The sequence below is a fragment of the Neofelis nebulosa genome, chromosome 9 (genome assembly GCF_028018385.1).
Source record: "Neofelis nebulosa isolate mNeoNeb1 chromosome 9, mNeoNeb1.pri, whole genome shotgun sequence".
NCBI lineage: Eukaryota > Metazoa > Chordata > Mammalia > Carnivora > Felidae > Neofelis > Neofelis nebulosa.
In genome coordinates, this window is record NC_080790.1 from 115,549,714 (window position 1) to 115,573,255 (window position 23,542).

The 23,542-nt window shown below is 49.6% G+C and overlaps 2 protein-coding genes across 12 annotated transcripts in view; both read left to right on the forward strand.

The window, feature by feature from the left end:
• Positions 1–18,390, forward strand: part of DNMT3B (DNA methyltransferase 3 beta) — a 42,242-nt gene extending 23,852 nt beyond the window's left edge. For 7 of the 11 annotated variants that reach the window (XM_058685281.1, XM_058685282.1, XM_058685280.1 and 4 more), the window contains 15 exons: positions 498–605; positions 1,494–1,638; positions 3,690–3,815; positions 3,975–4,019; positions 5,408–5,487; positions 5,790–5,902; positions 6,534–6,717; positions 7,281–7,365; positions 8,354–8,499; positions 9,505–9,595; positions 9,910–10,058; positions 11,130–11,215; positions 14,265–14,334; positions 15,090–15,208; positions 16,794–18,390. In XM_058685281.1, coding sequence (XP_058541264.1) covers positions 498–605; positions 1,494–1,638; positions 3,690–3,815; positions 3,975–4,019; positions 5,408–5,487; positions 5,790–5,902; positions 6,534–6,717; positions 7,281–7,365; positions 8,354–8,499; positions 9,505–9,595; positions 9,910–10,058; positions 11,130–11,215; positions 14,265–14,334; positions 15,090–15,208; positions 16,794–16,935 — 1,689 coding nt within the window. In that variant the 3' untranslated portion in view covers positions 16,936–18,390. Of the gene's footprint in view, positions 1–497; positions 606–1,493; positions 1,639–3,689; positions 3,816–3,974; positions 4,020–5,407; positions 5,488–5,789; positions 5,903–6,533; positions 6,718–7,280; positions 7,366–8,353; positions 8,500–9,504; positions 9,596–9,909; positions 10,059–11,129; positions 11,216–14,264; positions 14,335–15,089; positions 15,209–16,793 lie in introns of those variants that run through there. The other 4 variants (XM_058685288.1, XM_058685287.1, XM_058685285.1 and 1 more) reach the window with 3 other exon arrangements.
• A 4,011-nt stretch (positions 18,391–22,401) lies between these two features.
• The window catches only part of MAPRE1 (microtubule associated protein RP/EB family member 1), a 30,953-nt gene continuing 29,812 nt past the window's right edge, over positions 22,402–23,542 (forward strand). The window contains exon 1 of the mRNA XM_058685302.1: positions 22,402–22,529. The gene's annotated coding sequence lies outside the window, so the exon portion shown is untranslated. The remainder of the gene's footprint in view (positions 22,530–23,542) is intronic.

Consider the following 23,542-nt stretch of genomic DNA (forward strand, 5'->3'; position numbering starts at 1 on the left):
GGGAATATATGGGTATTTAGCCCCAATGGAAGGCCCATATCAACAAATCAGCATAATTAGAAAGTGCTTACTTTTGTCAACACTATTCTCTAAACATGTACACTAAATTCCCTTAATAAAAGGCTAAATAGTTAATCTCAGCTGTCATTTGTCATGCTCATGAAGGAGGGAAGGACATGTACAAAAGCACCAATATTGGAACGTCCACTGTGCGTGTCAACACTGAGATGGGGCCCACACCAGGGACCTGTGGGTCATTTGGTCTCAGAACATAACACAAATACAGGGCGCATCCTCCATTTGGAGAATCCTACTTTCTCCCATTTGGAGTGTCATGTTCACTGTGCTTCTGGCTATAGGGTGTGTCAGAGGCTGTGTACCAATTCTGTTTTCTACTTTCTCTAACCTCCTTTTCAGTCTGTGAACATGATCCCCAGGAATAAGCCTGGGAGAGACACAGGCTGCAGACGGGTGTTGATGATGGCTTTCTCTTTCAGGTGTCTGCAGATAAGCTAGTGGCCCTGGGGCTGTTCAGCCAGCACTTTAACCTGGCGACCTTCAATAAGCTGGTGTCTTACAGGAAGGCCATGTACCATGCTCTGGAGGTAACATGGTAGTCGATGGTGGGGGTCTGGACCCAAGAGCAGAGTTAAAGCAAGTGACGTACAGAAAGCCAGCTCAGGCCACAGCATAGCCAGTGCTAGCATGGAGGGGACACATGAAGTGCGTGCAAATATGACAGTAGCCTGATGATTGAGAAGAAAAGGAAGGGATTTGAGACTTCCGTGCCTTCCCGGAGCTATGCCCCCTTCTCCGTGTACTGCTAGAGGGGGGAAGAGCACTGGGAGGTGGGACACCATATTCCTATCTGTCAAGCTTTTCCAGAGCCTCAAAAGCTGCTGGAGAGCAGCTGAGGTCTCTTCCCCTTGTCTGTGGGGGATCCATCAGGCTGTCATTCCCTTTACCTTGACGTGGAAAGAAAATGGGCAGTGGCCTCGGTCCAGCATTTGTGAGCCAGGCTTTGTGCTTAATTAGACATGTAAAACGTCATAGTGTTTCTGTAATAGGACTTAACACTTGAGGTCTCCCCAGCTTCGTTGGGGGAAAAAAAAACACAAGAAATCTGGAGCTTTCTCAGAGGCAATGAGACTGTGCTGTGGCTGATGCCTCTCCTGTATCTAAAAGTGACAGAGCTAATTCTGATCCTCTGGCCTTTGAGAGGGAGCTGACCACTCAGCCCAATGGGGAAGAGATGCTCTTTGGTGACTGCATGGAGAGACTTCATTCTCTGCATGGCCTCCTGCCTGTCTCCGTACACAGGCATAACCCCCCCCCCCCCCCCCCCCCCCGTCACATACCATAGCCCAGGACAGCTGCTAGGCTATGAAAGGGGCCAGTGTGAAGAGGAATGCAGGCCCCCGCTGGGTGAATCCCTGGGTGTGGCCTGGCGAGCATCCACCCCTCCTGTTCATCCCGCTTCTTTATCTCCACAGAAAGCCAGGGTGCGGGCTGGCAAAACCTTCCCCAGCAATCCTGGTGACTCCTTGGAGGACCAGCTGAAGCCCATGTTGGAGTGGGCCCACGGGGGTTTTAAGCCCACTGGGATCGAGGGCCTCAAACCCAACAACAAGCAACCAGGTGGGATTGGGTCCCTGGGCAGCACCCACCATCAGCTGCTGGTGGGGACAGTCTTGGGAGATGCAGTCACCCCTTGCTGCCACCTACCCTACCCCGGCTTCCCAGCGAGCTGGCAGCCCTGGAGCGCTTTCACCCTGTGAACCGCCAGGGAAGCTGGAAAAGTGAATAGGCCAGCCTTTTCCAGCTTCCCTGGTTACCCTTCTTGCTAAAGGTCAAGTATGCGTAATTGGGATTGAGTCCATTGCAGAAACTTGAGTAAATAGAAGGCCAAGACAGAATTGTCACTGATGCCCTTTTATAAATTTCTCTTACAAGTTTTTGCGTATTTATTTTGAGAGAGAGAGAGCACACTTGCGAGAGTGAGAGGGGCAGAGAGAGAGGGAGAGAGAATCCCAAGCAGGCTCCGCTCTGTCGGCAGCACAGAGCCCCATTTGGGGCTTCATGTCACAAACTGAGATGGTGACCTGAGCTGATACCAAAATGGGTGTTTAACTATTTGAGCCACCTAGTTGCCCCATTAGTGCCCTTTTGTTTAAAAAGGAAAACAATAATTAAGCTATGCTTACTGGAGAAAACTTGGGAAGACTTAACCCTTCCCCAAACCCCACAAGCCACCTCCATTCAGAAAGCAGCGTCATCCATGCTAAAGGTTTGACCGGCACCGTATTTCCTCTCTAGGTGTGGTTTCACATTGTCACTCCCAGGAATCCCAGATGTCTGAAATCCAGGATTTTATTTGTCTTAACAATCCATACGTTTAACATAGTATTTTCTGTTTTGTTTTGTTTCCCTCTCCCCACAAATAAGTGGTTAATAAGTCGAAGGTGCGTCGTGCAGGCAGTGGGAAGTTAGAATCGAGGAAACACGGTACTCCCCGTATTTTGACTATGCACTGTTTTCTCTGCACTTTCTTTCAATTTCTTGCATATACAGTGGTCACTGGGAACGAATCCAATCTGTTAAAAAGTCAACCTGAGCTCACACCTACCCCTTCACTCCCATCCCTCACAACTGCCCTCCAGGTTAACGTTGTTGGGTGTGCACACCCTCCCAGACTTTTCTATACACTAGTTGGATTCCTGCTTTCCCTTAATTTCTCAACTCTAATGGTATGTGCACCGTCAAATGTAATTTTGTCACTAAAGGGTTCTTACGATTTCTGATGACTATAATTTTCCTTTACCACGCTCCTTATAGATATTTACAGGTTGAATAAAAATATAAAAGGAATGTATAGAAACAGAAACAATGGCCATATAATATAATTTAAATTTGTTCTGGTAGCAACGTTGGAGAGAATACAAGAAACAGGTGAAATTAATATAAATCATGTACTTAATCTAATATTTCCAACATTTTGGCATTTCTAAGTCAATATAAAAATTATGAGTTTGGATTTTTCTAAATCTATATTTTTACATGTCTTATGATATCTCAATTTTCGTGCTGAATTTTTCATTAGAAATAAGTGAAATATTTTTTAGAGATGTCCGAGTTCCAAATGAGCTGTTTGGTTAGCTTAATTGAGCAGGTTTTTTTTTTTTTTTTTTTTTTTAAGTTACTTATGTAAGTATTCTCACCCCGTGTGGGACTTGATTCCATGACCCCGAGATCAAGAGTGCCCTTCCTACTGAGCCAGCCAGGCTCCTTCAATGGGCAGTTGTTAAATTTACATCAAAATTAAGTATAAAATGCCTTTGCTGAGTCAGCACAAGTCACATCTCAAGTGCTCAGTCACTACCTGTGGCTGTTAGCCAGCGTGCTGCACATCAGAGGCCAGGCTTTGTCTGATGTTCCCGGTGCTGGGTCTATGAGGATGTATTCTCTTATACTCCTGGCTGCTTAAACCCCTGTAAATAAATACAGAGTGAGGGATTTTGAATTCCTCTGACTTGTCCATAGAGGGGTGGTAGGGCACGCAGTGTGGACCCATGTCATGGCCCAGGTGCGGCTGGCACCCAGGCATGGTCCTGTCCTGGGGTCACAGTTTCCCCGCACCCCCCTTCGCCCGCACACCCCAGCCACGGCTGCCATCTCCTCACCTTTCCCAGAGAACAAGACCCGAAGACGCACAGCCGATGACTCGGCCACCTCTGACTACTGCCCCCCACCCAAGCGCCTCAAGACAAACTGCTATAACAATGGAAAAGACCGAGGAGAGGAGGACCAGAGTCGAGGTGACTGTGGGGCGGTGAGGAGGCCGGCGGCCTGAGCTCACCCACTGTGGGGGGTGGGGGTGGGGACAGTACGGAGGGCCGTTCGGCAAGCGAGTGTGGTTTAGCTGATGAGTAAGAGGCTACCTGACGCCGTGTCCCATCTGCTCTTTTTCTCAACAGAACAAATGGCTTTGGATGTTAGCAACAACAAGGGTAGCCTGGAAGGTAATGTACTCTCCTTTGTAGTGGTCTTCCTTTTTGCCCTGAGTAGTGCTCAGGACGTACCCTGGCCTGTTTATCTGCCCTGTGGGAGTTTAACCCAGCGCTCTGTGCCTTGACCTTGGGCTGGGGTGCAGACATCTTAGTTGCTACATTTAATGCAGTGAATTGTCTGACTTTCACAGAGACTGATCCTGCCCCCTTGAGTATGTAGGAAGGGGTGGGTTGGCAGTTTGTCCTCAGGAAACTCCAAACGAAACCATGATCTATGACATCTTTAGTCTTTCTCAGCGAAAAGCCAGAATGGGATTTGAGGTAAAATGCAGACAGACTTCACCACCATCACTCTCTCAAGCTAACTCTGGTCCATTTGTCCTGGCTGGGAACGAGCTCCTGGAATTGCCCAGAATGTATCTGAAGGAATTCAGAATGTGTGAGGATGGATGGACTCTTCTCCTTGCTTCCTCAGCCTGATGTCCATTAGTCAGCAAATAACTTTTTGAGTGGTTCCTTCAGTGCTGGGTATGAAAACAACCGCTCCTGACCCACAGCGCTCTGGGGAGAGCTCAGGTTTGGAGCAGTCCCTGACAGTCCCGGAAACCTCCACCCGTAATCCTCCTATCCCCCAACACTCTGTCACCCATCTGTGCTTCCTGGCTGGGGATGCTTGGTCTCAGGCATTTTAATGACCCTGCCCACATGGTCAGTGATGTGGGCCATTCCTGACCTGCTGAAATGAGGGGAAGGCAGAATATCCTAATGGGAAGGGACCAATGTCCTGAAATCATGACCAGATGACAAGCAATGGGCATTTTTTTTTTAAAAGATTATTCATTTTGAGAGAGAGAGAGAGAGAGAGGGCAGAGAGAGCGGGCAGAGAGAGCGTGCACAACTGGGAGAGGGGATCAGAGGGAGAGAGAATCCCAAGCAGACTCCATGCTGTCGGTGCCCAGCCTGAGCCCAACGCAGGGTCGATCTCGCAAACCATGAGATCATGACCTAAGCCCAAATGAAAAGATGCTTACCCGATTGAGCCACCCAAGAGCCCCTCACGTTCCTCTTTAAAGAGTCTCGGGAGTTTTCAGGCCAGGCCCTCCCAAGAACATCCCACTGCTGGAGTGGCCCCTGCTCGGGGTCCTGCCTCAGGTCTTCCATTTGGGCCTTGCCTCTGCCCGTCTCACGGGACTTCCTGCCTGGGGCTATGGTTCTGGCCTCTCCCCATCTCTGGAATGGGGACTGTGGGCGCTGTGACTTTGAAGTGTTGCCGAAAGGAACAAAGCGTGAGGAGTTACTTAGCTAGCATGGAGTACGTAACAAGAGCGGTTAGACTCCAGGCTTCCACTGTGCTGTTGTGACCCTACTTGCCAAAAGCTGCATCCCTGTCTTTCTTACAGATAGCTGTCTGTCCTGCGGTAGGAAAAACCCTGTGTCCTTTCACCCTCTCTTTGAGGGTGGGCTCTGCCAGACATGCCGGGTAAGTCCTCACCTGGGGCTTTCCTGCCCCTTCCCCACTGCACTTCCCTGTACTGGCCCAGAGGAAAGCACCCACGTGTTGGCAATAGAGAAGCCTCTGGTGCAAACCCTGCTCTGAGCATTAGGTGCTGCAGAGGAGGCCATCCTGCAGCGGCACGCAGACCCCTGCTGGGGTCCCTGGACAGGACACCAAGCCACCCATCATCTGTTCTGTGGCTGCGTCCTAGGGCCTCAGCCAGTGAGCCAGCGGGACCTGGTGGTCCCTGATCTCTGAATTCATGGGCGTTTCTCTCCGGCCGCCAGGACCGGTTCCTCGAGCTGTTCTACATGTACGACGATGATGGCTATCAGTCCTACTGCACTGTGTGCTGTGAGGGCCGCGAGCTGCTTCTGTGCAGCAACACGAGCTGCTGCCGGTGAGCATGGGCCATGGGCTGCGGGCCTGGTCTGTGGCCCTGAGGGATCCGAGGCCATGGTGCTGGGCCCAAGCCGGTATCCCACAGGGCCATGGTCATCGTGTCCTGGAAGTAGAACTGGGGTGTAGGCATGGGCTTTAGAAACATAGATCTGTGAGGGGGCGCCTGGGTGGCTCAGTCAATTGGGCGTCTATCTTTGGCTCAGGTCATGATCCCACAGCTCGCGAGTTCAAGCCCCGTGTAGTCAGCCTGCTTCGGGTTCTGGGTCTCCCTCTCTCTGCCCCTCCCCCACCCCCACTCACGTGCTGTCTCTCCCTCAAGTATAAACAAACCTTAAAAAGAAAAGAAACATAGGTCTGTGAAGGTGGGCATGGCCCCCTGGAGATGGGCCATTTCTGGTGGGGAGCTTTTCTGTGCAAAGAAGCTGTGGGCTGAGGTTGCATGGGCATCCAAGGAAGAGGTTAGTGCAGCCCAGATCATGACCCTGTGCCTTCTAACCCACAGGGAGGCACAACTGGGGCCCCAGGAAGGTTTCAGGCAGTCTGTTGCTCTCTCTAGGGAAGGTGGGGTATGTAGCAGGGCTGCCCGGTGGCTAAGGCGCCCCCCCCCCCCCCTTGGCTACCTGGCACAGGTGCTTCTGTGTGGAGTGCCTGGAGGTGCTGGTGGGCACAGGCACGGCAGCAGATGCGAAGCTGCAGGAGCCCTGGAGCTGCTACATGTGCCTCCCACAGCGCTGTCACGGCGTCCTGCGGCGCCGGAAGGACTGGAACATGCGCCTGCAGGCCTTCTTCACCAGCGACACGGGGCTCGAATACGTAAGCCACAGGCTTCTTCCCCCAGCACCAACCCACCCCAAGCGCGCTCTGGAAGTCTGTCGGCAAGAGTTAATGGAAAAGATGCGTTGTCTGGACGAGCGTTTGAGAGCCTCAGACCACATCCTCTGCACAGTTCTCGAGCTTCTCTACGGCTCTCTCTCCCCTCCTCTGTGGCCTCTCATTGATTGAAGGAATGGTTATAGAACCAACCAAGCCTTAGCCTTAGTGGAACTGAAGAGGGAAGGGAAGCCTGTGACTTACTCTTAAGTCTTAGTGGAACTGGGCTCCTTTCTGCAGTCCATGGAGGGAGGCTCCAGGTCATTCCTGGATAGGGTAACGTGTTTCTGTGTGTGTGTGTATCTGTACCAAAGTCACATCTGTGTTCATGTCTAAGGGTAGAGTGGCCATTCTGTGCCAGAGCTCCCGAGGGGATCCCAGCTAAGAAGCTGCAGACAGAGCACAGGGCTTGTGACTCTCAGAGGAAGGTCAGCCCTCCCCTCCACCAGAGGTTGAGTCTTCCCCCTGCACCTTGACCTCCATGACCTCCTTCTTTAACCTGGCAGGAAGCCCCCAAGTTATACCCTGCGATTCCCGCAGCCCGAAGGCGGCCCATTCGAGTCTTATCCCTGTTTGATGGAATTGCAACAGGTGAGTTTGGAGTTCACCTAGGGATGCTCACCTGCTCCAGGTGTCCCGTCATCTAAGAAAACCCCCTGGGATGACCTGTTGGTCACTTGTTCTCAGAAAGCCACTGACTCTTTGTTTCTCTCCTCAAACCTCTCCCACCATTTCACCTACCTGGCTCTCCTTTGGGCCTTTCAAAGACAAGTATATCTTAGCTGTGTTGTATTTTGTATTATGCACAAGTATCTTGGACAGTGATTTTCCATTCCATAAGCATAGATCTGTTGGAGGTGAATTAGGCAGTTCTGAGTATCTGTAGTCTTGGTTCCCTTCCACATCCCCAGGTTGCCCAAGTATAGAATGAGCACAAGCCAACGTGCGTGTTGGTCCTGGAAGGTTGGCCCAATTTAACTCATTTAATCCTCAAAGCCACCCTGCGATGCATTGTTAGGAACATCTCCATATTACCAGAGCAGGAAGAAGTAGAAATGAGCTGCTGTGCAGTTCGCATCCTTTGTACTTAATGTGTGTACATTGGTGTCCAGATTCCTCACTCAGCGACAGCTTTTAATGACTGGGTCCGGTCATTACTGGTAGCTTTTCTCCACTCTGTTGGGCCTTATAAAGACTTGTTTGTGTCGGCACAGATAACCCATAGTAGGACTGAGCCTTGGCCATGCCACCAGACCTTAAGAGTTTTCTGAACATGGTTTTGGTGAGGATTCCTGTCCGTGTGTCTGTGTTTGACTGTGCTGGGTGATAGGTGCTGGAGTCTTGGCTAGATCCTGCCGGTGGGCTACGCCAGTTATCCATACATTTTCTTCATGAAACTCCACAAACCAGGGAGCCTGGTGTGGCCAGTGTGTGGTTTCTGTGCCCTCCGCCCGAGTTCTCGAGGACAGCCATGTCCTTGCCGGGTCTGGTCTGAGCTCTAGAGATGGCTTAGAATCACTTCAGGGAGGGCCCCGTGGAGGACAACCCTAATGCGGTTTCTGTCCCTGACGCCCTGTAGGGTACTTGGTCCTGAAAGAATTGGGCATCAAAGTGGAGAAGTACGTCGCCTCCGAAGTGTGTGAAGAATCCATCGCTGTTGGAACTGTCAAGCATGAGGGCAACATCAAATATGTGAATGACGTCAGGAACATCACAAAGAGAAACGTGAGGGCTGCCTGCACCCCTGCTGGGCTCTGCCCCACCCCCTCTTCCTCCTTCCGCACTGAGCCCCACAAGTCCTTATGGCTATGTGGTCCGCTTCTCCATGCCCAGGGCTATGGTAGAAGAGAGAACCTGGGCTTACGTCAAGCTCTAGTACCAAGATCCACAAGTTGGAAATTATTCATAAAGATTTAGATCTTAGCGTGTCTGGAGCATTAGGTCTTCCTGCGTCATTAATGGAGTTGGGGGACATAAATGACCAAACAAGATTCTAGTAGTGGTTTCCTTCCTTCCTTTCCTTTCTTTTTCTTTTTCTTTCTTTCTTCCTTTCTTTCTTTCTTTCTTTCTTTCTTTCTTTCTTTCTTTCTTTCTTTCTTTCTTTCTTTCTTTCTCTCTTCCTTTCTTTTTCTTTCTTCCCTCCCTCCCTCCTTTCTTTTTTTTCTTTCTTTCTTTCTTTCTTTCTTTCTTTCTTTCTTTCTTTCTTTCTTTCTTTCTCTTTGCTTCCCTCCCTTCTTTCTTTCTTTCTTTCTTTCTTTCTTTCTTTCTTTCTTTCTTTCTTTCTTTCTTTTCTTTTCTTTTCTTTTCTTTTCTTTTCTTTTCTTTTTTTTTCTTTTCTTTCTTTCTTGTAGGCTCCACACCCTTTGTGGGGCTTGAACCCACAGGCCTGAGATCAAGAATCGCATATTCCACTGACTGAGCCAGCCTGGTGCCCCTAGAAGTGGGTTTTCTCAGGGCACCTGGGTGATGCTGTCAGTTAAGCATCTGACTCTTGATCGTGGCTCACATCATGATCTCATGGTTTATGAGTTCGAGTCCCAAATCAGGTCTGTGCTGACAGCAGGGAGTCTGCTTAGAATTCTGTCTCTACTTCTTCCTCTCTGCCCTTTTCTTTCTCAAAATAAATAAACTTTAAAAAAAAATGGGTTTTCTTGATAGTTGCTTGGAACCTAGGCTGCATCCTTCCATCGTCGCCTCTATCCCTACCCTAAGAGTGTTTTTCTTTCACAGATTGAAGAATGGGGCCCCTTTGACTTGGTGATTGGTGGAAGCCCATGCAATGATCTCTCAAATGTGAACCCAGCCAGGAAAGGCCTGTACGGTGAGCATCCCAGCTGACCCTATGTCACCTGAGTGCTGGTCCAGGAGGAGTGGTCTAAGAAAGAACTATTTGTTTCTGGCCAACCTTACCTCTTGGCTCTTCCCTTGTCCGTAGTAAATCCTGTCCCCCAGAGATGCCAGTAAATACTGCACTGCCGATGCCCAAGTCCTTAGTCATTCCAAAAGACTGCAGGTAGGAAGACTGTGGGGTACCAGCTGTAGTCAGGTGATCCCTGGGGAACCCACTGGTCTCACTATGGAGGGGTGGGCTGAAGGATTTGAACCTGGCTCTGCCATCTTGTTCTGTGGGTTCAGAGGGCACCGGCCGGCTCTTCTTTGAGTTCTACCACCTGCTGAATTACACACGCCCCAAGGAGGGTGACGACCGGCCCTTCTTCTGGATGTTTGAGAATGTGGTAGCCATGAAGGTCGGTGACAAGAGGGACATCTCTCGTTTCCTAGAGGTAAGGGACCTGGGGTCCTGAGTATCCAGAGTGCATGGGTGGGTGAGTCCTGCTGGCATTGGGGGTGGTTGGGTGTTTCCACTTTGGGGAATGACTTTGGGTTCTAGATGGAGGACATGGCTAAATCCAAAAATCTAAAACTAATGGAGTCAGGTGAGTTGATTCTTTTTAGTACATGGAAGACAATTTGATCTCGACCTCACCCTGAATCCCCCTGAAGTCTGATGGTGAAATCCTCATCTCCCTACTTTTGGAAGCCTCAGGGGATTTGACTAAACTTTGTTTTTCACTCTGGGGTCATTTTTCTCCTCCCTGTTCTGAGAACTGCTGTTTTAAGGGGCTGCCAGCAGTTCATTGACACAATAACATCAAGCATTATAGTAAATGCTTTTTATGCATTTAATTCCTTTTCTCCAAAACTTTATAGCTTGTGGTCAGCTGGAGAGTTTATAGAACTGGCTCCTTAGTTCCCTCATGGTGTGTGAACCTGGCAGAGGGCCGACGGAAGCCATATTTTGCCAAAACTGCATTCCTGCACCCACCTTCCAACTTGACAGATTTCAATTTTGAGCTAATTTACACATAGCACATTCTGTAATTATCTGGCTTGTCCGAGGGTATATCCTCTCTTAGAACCTGCAGGTCCGGTCGGGTGTCTCTTGCCACCATTAATATCTGGGCACTTCTGTCTTCCAGCCAGATTCTTACCATTTTTTTAATGTTTATTTATCTTGAGAGAGAGAGAGCGCGCGAGCAGGGGAGGGACGGAGAGGGGGAGAGAAGGAATCCCAAGCAGACTCCATGCTATCAGCATGGAGCCTGATGCGGGGCTCGATCCCACAACTGTGAGATCAAGACCTGAGCTGAAATCAAGAGTCAGACTTTTAATAGACTGAACCACCCAGGTGCACCCAGCTAGATTCTTGATGGGAATTGGTCTTTCCTCTTGCTGAGGGGAACCATGCCTCTTCTGTAGCAGAGGCTGCCCTGTCACCCGCCCCGGTCAAGCCCCACCCTGGCTTACACCTGAATACTGACATGAGCTCCCAGCTGCTGCCCTTCTCTCTGCAGTGTAACCCAGTGATGATCGATGCCATCAAAGTGTCTGCTGCTCACAGGGCCCGCTACTTCTGGGGCAACCTGCCTGGAATGAACAGGTAACAAGGGGCTCAAGCCGGGTCAGGTAACGGCCGAGTTAAATGTAACTAATGGTGTGAGCCCTAACTGTGAAGTCTTGTGACCCAGAGAATCATTCAAACCTTCTAGAAAGCACCGAATCTGCTGAGAAATGGCCCCAGCTGGGATTCAGACTGGTGTCGTGGTTGATGCCTGGTGGCAAGTACAGCAACCACATGGAAATCGGAGGCCAGGATTCCTTAGTCTTCTCTGACTTGTTCCCACTCTGCCCACGGGGCAGGTTCTTAAGAGTGCCTGGAGCTGGGATAGAGCAGAGTGCTAATGCCCCACCTGTTCTCCCAGTTGGTATCCAATTGGGAAATAAAAGTAAATTGTTAGATGAAGTGATCCCTGGATGAGGCCTGTGGTGACCAGCCAGGTGGCAGAACCGCGCTAACCTGTCTCCCTTGGATGTTCTTAATCAAGAGTTTTCACAACTTTTTATCAACCTTTTCATGTTCAAAGCCACAAAGTAAACGGCATTGCTGAGGATTCGTTATCTCCTATATGTGGTTTCCAGGAGAACAACCTGCTGATTAAGACACACAATGTGATGGTTAATGTGACATCCCAGACTTGCAAATGAGTTGAGCTTAAAAAAATTTCTCCTTTAGAAAGAAGGACTGAAAGCGTAATAACTTTCAGGCATTTAGCAAAGTGTGAACAGAGGGGAGAAGGTGCTGGAATAGCTTGTAGGATTTCTGTTGGGTATGCTGTGTTTTTGTTCGGCTGATCAGCCAGTGAAATGGAAAATGTCCATGTCTGGATGAAGTGAGCTCTTTCTTTCTTTCTTTCTTTCTTTCTTTTTTTTTTTTTTCCAACGTTTTTTATTTATTTTTGGGACAGAGAGACAGAGCATGAACGGGGGAGGGGCAGAGAGAGAGGGAGACACAGAATCGGAAACAGGCTCCAGGCTCCGAGCCATCAGCCCAGAGCCCGACGCGGGGCTCGAACTCACGGACCGCGACATCGTGACCTGGCTGAAGTCGGACGCTTAACCGACTGCGCCACCCAGGCGCCCCTCTTTCTTTTTTTTTTTAATGTTTATTTATTTTTGAGACAGAGAGAGACAGCATGAATGGGGGAGGGGCAGAGAGGGGGAGACACAGAATCTGAAACAGGCTCCAGGCTCTGAGCTGTCAGCACAGAGCCCGACGCGGGGCTTGAACTCACGAACTGTGAGATCACGACCTGAGCCGAAGTCAGACACTTAACCGACTGAGCCACCCAGGCGCCCCTGAAGTGGGCTCTTTCACTCAACACTTGAGCCCTCTGTGCCAGCCACTGCTTTATGTGCTGCCAGCTTAGTGGTATGCACATTAGATGTCAGTCGCGGCTCTTATGGAGTTGACATGCTCATGGCAGATGGGTAGAGAAGACAGTAAATAATTTTGCGGTCATGGCTGGAGGTGGGGGCATCGTAGGAACCAGTGGGGACGCTTCTCCTTCCGGCAGGGCGTTAAATGAAAGAATAGAGCCACGCGGCTATTAGAGGGAAAGACAAACATTCCGGGAAGAAGGAATAGGGGAAGGGGCGATGTTGGAGCATGCATTGGAAGACCGGCTCAGAGAACTGTTCCAGGGGCCAGAGTGGCTGGGGCAGTAAGGCAAAGGACTCAGAAGTATGGGCCAAGTTATGTGGCCCTTCTGGGTCATCGCATAGGAATTCGTGAACTGTTTTAAGCAGGTGAGAGTTGGATCTCATGTTCATGGTACTTGCTCATAGAAGGATAGACAATAGCAGGATGAGGGCAGCAATGGGGAGACCAGTGAGGGTGGGTGTTCAGAGGAGGGCCCCAGGAGGCACCACCCATACATGCTCAACACAATGCGAGTATGGCTGTGGGTGGGGGGTGGTGGTGGAGTCCTGTGGAATTTGGCAGGACGGATGGATCAGATTGCGGGTAATGTGAGGGTGGGACTAACAGAATTTGCCGACCCATTGGGTGTAGGGTATCAGATGAAAGGAGTCTGCGGTCTCCACAGCTTTCTGCCCAATTGTGAGAACTGAATGGCTACAGCTGTGCTGTGCAGGGCTGGAGGAGGGGTGACCCAGCCATCACCTGGTGATCACAGACCCAAATCCAGCCATTAGTCTGCACACCTTGGTTGTGTAGAGCCCAAGCTGCCTTCACTCCCTTGGGCTCATGGAAGACTCAAGATTCAGGTAGGCAGGCATTTTGAAGCTTGGAAGGCGAGGTCAAGGGAATCTCTGACAGAATCTAGGGGAATGTTTTGTGTGATTCAGAGGCCCCTCCTATGGGCACCAGATTCATTCTTACATCTGATTGCCTTTTGGCCTTAAAGTTCCTAACACAGGGGTTGCTGTGGTGTTCGCGAACTCTGTGCATTCAGACCTTCTGCTGGTTTTCTGCTCTGGAACTGCTTAACCCCTTGGTTCCTCAATTTCTAGCCCTTCCCCTTCTCAGGCATCGGTCTGCCTTTCTCCACTCGCAGGTTTCAATGGTAAAAGTTAAAAGAGTAATTGGTAGTATTGTGAACCCACCTCCTGTCTCTTACTTGTACTTCCTTTTAGCCATGAAAGTTTCTGGAGGCCCCAACCACCCCCCAGTGTAAGCCACCAAATCATGGGTTCGATGTGCTAGTTGTAACGAGTAGACCCACAAAGACCTAACCCAAGTTCCTGATGAAGCCCAGAGAGGGGGCCTAACTTGCTCAAGGTCACTCAGCCAGTGAACAGTTGGGGCTGGACTGGAAGGGTTTCCTGACTTTTTCCAGTGTGCTTTCCCTCATCTTGCTCTCAGGGGAGAGCTCTGCCTAATATTAAAATTTAGAAGTGGGGAGCATTTGCTCTGGGACATTGGGCTGCCTCTTCAAGGGGCTAGTCTGTCCATAGCTTTGTTGCAGAGTCATGTGCTCTTGTGAGACTCATTTTTTTATCAGGAATTTGTAGCAAGTTCACTGCCAGAGCTCATTTTGCAGTCTTTGGCCCTCACTCCCACCTTGGGGAGCGCCTAGCCGAGGCCCCTTTATAGTTGGTAGAAAGTAATGGGTTTTGGATGTTCCCAGGCCCGTGATAGCATCAAAGAATGATAAACTCGAGCTGCAGGACTGCTTGGAGTTCAATAGGACAGCAAAGGTAAGATGTTCTAACAAATGGTCTCTGGAAACACACTTGGTGACCTCCAAGCGAGGACTTGACCTGTGGTGTCCAGTTTGTTCCTGCCACCCCTCCCCTCCCGCCCCCCACATGACTCCCTGGTGCTGGGCCTCTTTCACCACGTCACATTGCTCTCTCCCGACTTTAAGCACAAGGGTAGGAGAGGTTCTTGATAAACAAATAATCACCATGAGAAAAGGCAACTAGACTTTCCAATTGTGAATAGAGACACAGATTATTTCAGCTCGTCCTCCTAGTAACAACTAATCCTACCTTTGCCAAAAAAAAAAGAAATGTCTGCTGTTAAGTCATAGTTAATTACAAGACCTCCATAAATGTAATGTTTATATCAAGCTAAGTTTCATTCCTTCAAAACCCAGTGGGCCATTCTCTACAATCTGGGTGGGTTTTTTACTTTTGCTTAATCCTGCTTGGTCAATAACTCTGGTGTTTTCATGGCCCCCATGTGATCTCATTCATGGTCACTGTTTTGTTTATCTGCTGTTCTCTGTGAGGCTGGTCCTTCATGTTCATTAACTTCTTGGTGTTTGTGGGAAACACAATGTTCTTGCCCTTCCAGCTCTCCTTTTCTCATTCCGTCTGTGAGCCCATCCCTGCCCCCCTCTCTCCCACACCTGCCTTCCCTCCTGCATCTTCCCTAGGTGCTTTTGAGCCTTGACTTGACCCCAATCCTTCATTCTGTGCTCACTCCATGATGTCGTTTTGTTCTCCAGTTAAAGAAAGTACAGACAATAACCACCAAGTCGAACTCGATCAGACAGGGGAAAAACCAACTTTTCCCTGTTGTCATGAATGGCAAAGAAGATGTTTTGTGGTGCACTGAGCTAGAAAGGTGAGCAGGACTGCACGTGAAGAGGGAAATCCCACAGGCAGAGAGAAAGGGGAAGAATACGTGGTTAAGGATGGCAGGACAAATGGCCAGGTGCTTGCCTTACTTCTGCACGGTCTCCCTGACCTATGTTCCTGGGGCTGGGAATAATACCTTTTCAGCGTTAGTGCTGATTTTCCTGGTAGAAATGACAGAAGGGTGGTGGTGGTGAGGAATCTGAAACATGAGGTCATTAGACGGCACCATCTCTCTGTGTTCTGGCTGTGCTGCCCTGGCATTTACCTCCCCCAACACGTTGGGGTTCCAGAATGTATGAGGAACCAGCTAAAGAAAACCCCATTGACTTGCCATTGGTCTTTCTGAGAAGATCCCTTCGGCCAAGTTGTTGGTTCTAAAGCTGATTCCTACTTAGCCACAGTCTGTCATCTTCTTCCATTTACTTGGCTAAGTTGGTAGTTAAACTATTTTGATTCAAAAAACTAGCTCTTGGATTTCAATTCTCCTATTCTGGTTTCAATTTTTTTTTCTTTTGTTTTCCCTTATTCAAAATGTAGGAAGGGCTGTGAATATTCCTTTTTACATTTTTGGCTGTGTCTCAAGGATTTGATAAGAGTACTTTTATTCCAGTTAGTTCAGTCCTACAGCTGGTTTTATTTCTGATTTGATTTAACAATAGTTTTCTTAGTATTAAAGTTAAGTTCTGATTTGTAGAAAGAAACTGGTGGGTATTCTTGCCATTCATCTCGTGGGTTATTGTGTATTTTGAGACCTAAACCTAACATGCTGGGCTGGCTCTGTGATACGGGGGCTGGTGCAGATGGCTGTCGTTTATAGGCTAAACAAGACAGAAGCCTAAGGTGTTAACATCTCTGGCAGGTTTCTTAAAACCCATTCAGCCATTGGCCCATTGGTGTGCACACTAAAGGTGTTAATTTGTAAAGCCAGGAAAGACTGAGGTCCAGTGTATCTGTAGCCTCTCACCAGGCCTGGTAGAATCCCATAGAGGAAGCTCTTGGTATATTTGGTTGCCATCTGCGTTACGTCCAGCTTGGACCCTGATCTAACAACTGGCTTTGAAGAGAGAAAGAAAATGCAGGATAAGTCAATGTAGTCACGGTTAATTATTTGAGCACATGCTGATCCATTTCTGCAAGTGTCCTTATTTCTTATTAGGGAGATTGCCTAACTTTTCTCATCTTGTGGTTTGAAGGCAGATACATGTCTCTTTGCTTGCTGTCTGGCTTTCTTGGCATGCATTCACTCATCCATCCATTCATTTTTTCACTCATTCTTATGGGAAAGGTCCACTGAGCACCAGCTGTGCACCAGGAGCACAGTGCTAAGGCTTGGGTATGCACAAAACAGACATCCTCATAGAGGAACCCTGCCCTCGTGTGCTGAAGAACCGGTGGGCCTGACCTCTGGGGGTCAAGAGAGGGCTCATGTGCAGGCCTGGTTGGCCTGATGGGATAAAGGGCAGAAAGAACAGTGCCATACTGTTCACGTTTAAGATCTTCCAGACGTGCTAAGCATGGTGGAGGGGGGCGCTTCTGATTCCCTGTCTTTGTACTCTGGTGCCTCCCGCCAGGATCTTCGGCTTTCCTGTACACTACACGGATGTGTCCAACATGGGCCGTGGTGCCCGCCAGAAGCTGCTTGGGAGGTCCTGGAGTGTGCCTGTCATCCGACACCTCTTCGCCCCCCTGAAGGACTACTTTGCCTGTGAATAGCCCCCAGGCACCCTGAGCCCAGGAGCACTGGGGCATGTGGGGCAGAGCCAGGACCCAGGAGGTACAGCCTCAGCTCTGCCCTTCCTCTGCTCCGCGTTGTGGGGTTGCGCCACCTATCCTTGGCAGGAGCAGAGCCGTGCGACCCCCTCCTGTCAGGGAAAGCCTGAGGTGCTGCCTCCTTGTGCACAATTCAGACCTGGCTGCTAGGAGTGGCCAAACACGGTGCTCATTTTGTCTTCTAAAATTTTTAAAACTTGAAGTAGGTAGTAAGATGGGTTTTTGTTTTTTTTTCCCCTCCCGGGTTTACCGCTCAGAGAAACAATGGCTAAGATACCAAAACCACAGTGCCAACAGCCCTCCAATACTCAGGTTAATGCTGAAAAATCACCCAAGACAGTTATGCCAAGACTATGATTTTTAAAAAACATCTGCGGCTCCTTGTTTCCCAGGACTGCAGTGGTAGACATGTAGCTAAGGGACATTTTAAGGGCCCTGGATGTTTTTCTTCCTAGGGCTAGCAGAAGAGGAGATGATGTCTATGTCGTTCTTGAATTTTCCCTAGCACATTCCCCTGGCCTCAGTATAAAGGGCTGGGACCCGCTGTCAGGGCCCGTGTAGAGTATTTTCTGTAATGATGATGATTTCAGCAGGGATGACCTCATCATCACATTCAGGGCTATTTTCCCCCCCACAGACCCACAGGGAGGACCACCCTTAGCGATATCCCTCCCAGTGACTGCAATAGAACCCTCTGGGGAGCTCAGGAAGGGGTGGGCTGGGTATAAATTGCCACATACTATGCGGACAGGTATGGCTTCTCGCTCTCTCCCTCTTCCCCACTAGAAGGGAACCAAGGAGTAGGCTTAGGTAAGACATCCCTGCCCACCCCCAAAATGCACCCTTCCAGACTACTCTGCAGGCACAGGTCTCCACATTAGAAGTAGGATACCCCAATTCCTCAGCCTTTTTCTAAACTGAGAAGCAATGACAGCCGGGGCACAAGCACATTCCCTGCACCCTCCCCTCATCTAAGAGATTGCAGGGGGAAACTGCAATAAAAGCTCGACCCTCCTTCCAGAGATTTTAAAGTCCTTTTGTATTCCATGAGAAGTTGTTTTTAGGGGGAATGGGAGGTCGGGAAAGCTGCATTTCAGAAATGCTGTCGTAATGGTTTTTAACACCTTTTACTCTTCTTACTGGTGCTATTTTGTAGAATAAGGAACAACGTTGACAGGTTTTGTGGGAATTTTTTTATACACTTTTTTTTAAAATCACAGACTTCTATTTTTATGTTTTAACATTTTCATAAAAAGTTTTTTTTTGTAACTGGAGCCACGTAACAAGTATGGGGGAAAATTGTGCCTTGTTTCAACAGTCTTGCTAATTTTTAGGCTGAAAAATGACAGATGCCTAGAGTTTACCTTATGTTGAATTAAAATCAGTATTTCTCTAACAGTCTGGTGTCCCTTCTTTTGCAGGTCAGATGGGTGGGACGTGGGAGGGCCTGATTCCAGTGGAATAGGTGGGAGTCGAAGTAGGCCCTTGGTTCACGTAGCAAGCACAGTGTAGAAGTGAGAGTGAATGCAAGCCGGGGAGAGTGGGAGAGAGAATCCTAAGCAGGCTCCACACTCAAGCCTGTTGCTGATGCCGGGCCCAGTCCCAGTACTCTGGGATCATGACCTGAGCCAAAGTCAACAGTCACACTCAATGGACTGAGACACCCAAGCACCCCTCCAGGCTGTTTCTTATAGCTCTTGGGTAGCTGATCAAGATGATTAAGGACTCCAGAATCCGAAGACTGCTTCTCCCAGTTCTCTACACCTTGGTTGGAATCCCTTGCACCCGGACGCACTACTCCCAAGTTGTCCTGTCCCTGTTCAGTCACAGGACTCACTGTAATGGCCCTACGAATCTAACCTGTGGCCGCACCTCTTTGGGTAGAGTATCCCCATTGCTCTGCAGGACTTTCCCAGCCGGCCAGCCAGGTGTCCCAATACCCCAGCCCATCATGCCTTAGTCCTATCACTAGAGCTACTAGATCTAGCCTTTGGTCAGGGACTAGGAGCCAGTGAAAAATTTCAGTGCCTCTCCCGAGGTTCATCTTGGTCAGCTGATGCCTGCCGAGGGAAAAAGGTTTGTAAACGGCTGCACATGCAATGAGTCAATTGAACATCAGCTGCACGTGGCAACTATAAGCCTCTTCCTATAAAAAGTGTTCTAGTCCTGGCCACCTCCATGACTGTCGTTGTGGGCCTTATTAAGGCCACTGTTGGAATGGGGGATGAGAAACGTTTTGCAAGACACCATGGTGAGACAGTTGGCAATTAGCAAGCGGGCTGGCACTCCTGAGGTGTTGAGGTCCCAGGGGCCTCGGCTGCCCTATTAAGCCGGGTTCGTGTGCAGTGCTGCACCGAGTACCAGGGCAGAATGAAGCAAAATAAACAGCCCCGGCCTCGAATCCCCAAGAGAGGAGGTGGACTAGCCCTCCAGGTGAGGGGCTCTTGGGTGGCCTGGGCCATTTGTGGGGCAGGTTGGGGGTTGGCTTTGGAGGAGCTGTTCTTTTTTTTTTTTTTTTTTTTTCCCAACATTTTTTATTTATTTTTGGGACAGAGAGAGACAGAGCATGAACGGGGGAGGGGCAGAGAGAGAGGGAGACACAGAATCGGAAACAGGCTCCAGGCTCCGAGCCATCAGCCCAGAGCCTGACGCGGGGCTCGAACTCACGGACCGCGAGATCGTGACCTGGCTGAAGTCGGACGCTTAACCGACTGCGCCACCCAGGCGCCCCTGGAGGAGCTGTTCTTTAAACGAGATGGGGGGGCTAGGTTGGTGTCTACATGATCCCTGGCCCAATGGCAAGGGGGAAAATGCGACGAACATTCTGATCTGGGGAAGGGGTTGGACCTCGTGTTACCTGTAGGCCTTTTCTGGAACAGTCTTCCAGTTGTCTGGAGCTCTATCCAGGAAGATAACATCTTTAGCAGGTAAGGAGCATAAATCCTGTCCACTTCCTAGGGCTGCTGTGAGTGTTCAAGGGCATGATCTGGGTAAAGAGCTTTGTCTGGTGCCTGACATGTAGTAAGCCCTCATGTGTACTGGATGGCTTTGTGATAACAAAAGCCACTAGTCAACGCAGTGTTAATGCCTGGGTGCTGGTAGTGATGGTGACATCCGGTATTCGTGTATTAAAGTCTTAAGGAAGAGCAGGGCAATAACCCCCCGGGTGCTGGGCTGATGATGCAACAACATCTTGTGTTCAAGTTGTGTTCATCACCCCCCCCCCACCCCTCGATCATGTTAGGGTCCCCTTGCTCCTTGTTAGGGAGAATTGACGGGGGTGGCTTTGGGATCTGGCACCCCAGAGTCCCGTGGAAGGGATCTTGCAGAAATATATTTTCTGATCCAGTATCCATTCTAGAACCATGCATTGCCCTTGGTTATTTATTTTTGAAACTTGTGAAATATACAGAGCCATGCATAAATCCCAGTGTTTCAGGCCTTATAACCTAGTGTCCTCTCTGAGCCTTGGTTCATCCTGAGGTCTCAGCATCGCAGAAGGGAAACAGGTGGGCATTACTGGAGTTGGTGATATTTACTCTGAGTCTTTGCACATGCTGTCCGGAACAGCCTCCTTGCCAAACTAGTCCTCCAGTTCTTACTCTCCCAGGAAGCCTTCTTTGCCCCCATTCAAGGCAGGATTAGAAGCCCTTTCCTGATCTGAGTCCTCCTTCCCTGTGGATAGATAGGAGAATTTATCTTAGCACAAAGCACACTGTATTAAAACTTAGTTTTGTAGTCTTCTCTCCCTTGAGCTTGTGAAGTGCCTAAAGCAGCCGAGACCTCCCAACACCAGTTTTTAGCTCAGTAAACTTGTCATATGTTTGGAAAGCTTAGGCCTTGAAGTCATACTTTTTGTTTTGTTTTTGGAGAGGGGACTCACATATTCTACCTGCAATAAAGAGATCATTCCCACGTTAAAATAATTGCTTAAAAACCCATGTTGAAGTCTTCAAAGCTATTTTTCCTGCTGGAGAGAAACTTTTTTTTTTTTTTTCCTATTCTCTGCCCTTTTGCAGTCAAGGCTTAATCTGACCCAGATAATCTTGGCTAGCACCCTCCTGAGTAACACTCAGACTGGAAACTTTTAAAAGCCCAGAGGCTAGGGGCACTTGGGTGGCTCAGTCAGTTAAACATTCTACTCTTGTTTTCAGCTCATGATCTCACAGTTCGTGAGTTCGAGCCCCACATCAGGCTCTGCACTGACAGTGTAGAGCCTGCTTAGAATTTCTCTCTCTCTCTGCCCCTCCCTGGCTTGTTCTATTTCTCTCTCAAAATAAATAAACATTAAAAAAAAATAAAACAACAACAAAAAACTCAGAGGCTAGGGGCGTCTGGCTGGCTCAGTTGGTAGAGCCTGGGACTTTTTAACTTGGGTCAAGAGTTTGAGCCCCTCTTTGGGCCTAGAGCTTACATACCTCAATTTTTTTTTTTTTTATATATATTTATCTTTGAGAGAGAGAGAGAGAGAGAAAGACAGCACAATCAGGGGGAGGGGCACAGAGAGGGGGAGACACAGAATCTCAAGCAGGCTCCACGCTCTGAACAAAGAGCGCCAGGCTGTGCTGGAACTTAACAACGTGAGATCACGACCTGAGCCGAAGTCTGAAGCTTAACCGAGTGAGCCACCCAGGCGCCCCCATAGAGCTTACTTAAAAAAAAAAAAAAGTCACAACTAAAAGCTCAGAGGCTATGTCTGGTTTTTGCTTACTATGAAATACCTAGGGCCTGATTGGTCAGAAAAAAATATTTGTGGGACACATGAATAAATGATACCTAGACAAAACCCAGCTCAAAACCTGGGTCAGCTTCTGTGATGCTGGGCAAGTCAATCTCCGAGCCTCAGCTTCCTCTTCTTTAAAGTGGGTGTAACTCATTCTTTCAGCAATGTCAGGCAGTGGGACACAGACTGAGAAGATCCTTGCTTTTGTGGAACTTAGGGAAAGGCAGACAAAGGCATAAACGAATAAACACGAGGACTTCATAGGCACTGAGAGGAAAATAAACGGATGATGAGATCACAGGGTCATAACAGAGTGTTCGCAGGATGTGTCTCTGAGGTGACTTTTAAGTCTTTCCTCAAAGCTCCTACCAAGTATCTTTATTATCCAATAGCCCATTTTTGTAGAAATTCATTGTAATACCGATTTTTTTTTTTTTTTTTTTTTTTTTTTTTGGCTCCTGGGGTGGAGAATTTGTAACTGGATTCTTCCCACTAGGCAGGCAAACCCGGACTGGGGCGGGATCTCATTGGCTTCGGCAGACCACGTGGCTGATTGCCCTGGCAGCCGGCGTCCCTCCCCCGGGGCGCCCGAGCAGTCTATCACTGGCCGGGCCCCGCCCCTGGCGCGCGGCTCAGTCCCTCTCTATAAAAGGAGCCGGCGGGTACTGACGAGCCTGTACGTCTGCGCGTAACGGGGCGGGGGGTGCGTGTGAGGTCATCGCGCGGGCGGGCGGGCGGGGTCGGGCGGTTTGAACGAGACGAAGACGGAACCGAAGCCGGGCACAGGCAGTGGACGCGGTCCCGCCGAGAGCCGGTGAGCCGGCTAGCGGGCACGGGGCGGCGGCCAGGGGGTGGCCGGGTGGGCTTCGGGCCGGGCAGGCACCGGCGGGCCTTGCGGGCAATGCCTGGGCCGCTCCTCGAGGCCGTGCAGATCGGGTCGGGTGGGGGAAGGGCGGGGCCGTGACCCGGCGCGCGCGGACTGGGCTAGGGGCGCGCGCCGAGTTCTGCCATGGGCGGGGCCTCGGGCCGGAAGTGGGGGCTGCCCCTCGGTAGCGTGGGGGCTTCTGGGCCGCGGCCTAGGTGTGGGACCGGGACAGCGGTAGCGGGCGGTTCCGGGTTGGCCAGTCCGGGTAAGGGGGTGTGTGTGGTTGAAGTGAATCCTGCTAGGAGCTCTGGGGACCCCCACTGTAGGAAGCTGTCGCCTGGTGGTCAAGCGTTCGGTTTTGAATTCAGACCTGGGTTCCATTCCTTGCGGTGCGACCTTGGGCAGGTGCTGGAACCTCACGGCCTTAGTTTCCTGATCTGTAAAACGGGGACAGTGATAAGACTACAGAAATCTTTTATCACATTATGGGGCAAGAAGTAGGCCAGCTCAGTGGACTCCTTCCTTTCTTCATGCGGTATTTGTTGAGCGCCTACTAAGTACTAGGTGTTGTGCTGAGCGTTGGTTATAACCCGGGAGCAGGAGGCAAAGGCGTCTGCCTTGTGGTGGGGAGACAGATAGGAAATAAGAAAATGAATATATGGACAAGATAATTTCGGGATAATTTCATATAATTACTATGAAGACAGTATAACAGGGTGATAGGAACAGTGCTTTTCCAGTCCCTGCTTCACAGCTGCCCTGAGGTGCTTCAGGTCAGAGTTCACCCTCTGCCCCATTTTGAAGATGAAGATCCTGAGGCCCATTGAAGGGAAGGTACACTAAACCTGGCGTTCACTTCCTGTTGGGGTGCTGAAAGAATTGTGATAATAATACACTTGATCTTAGCCAAAAGGCCAAGAAGCGATAGAATTTGATAATAATAGCTATTTGCTAGTTGGGCA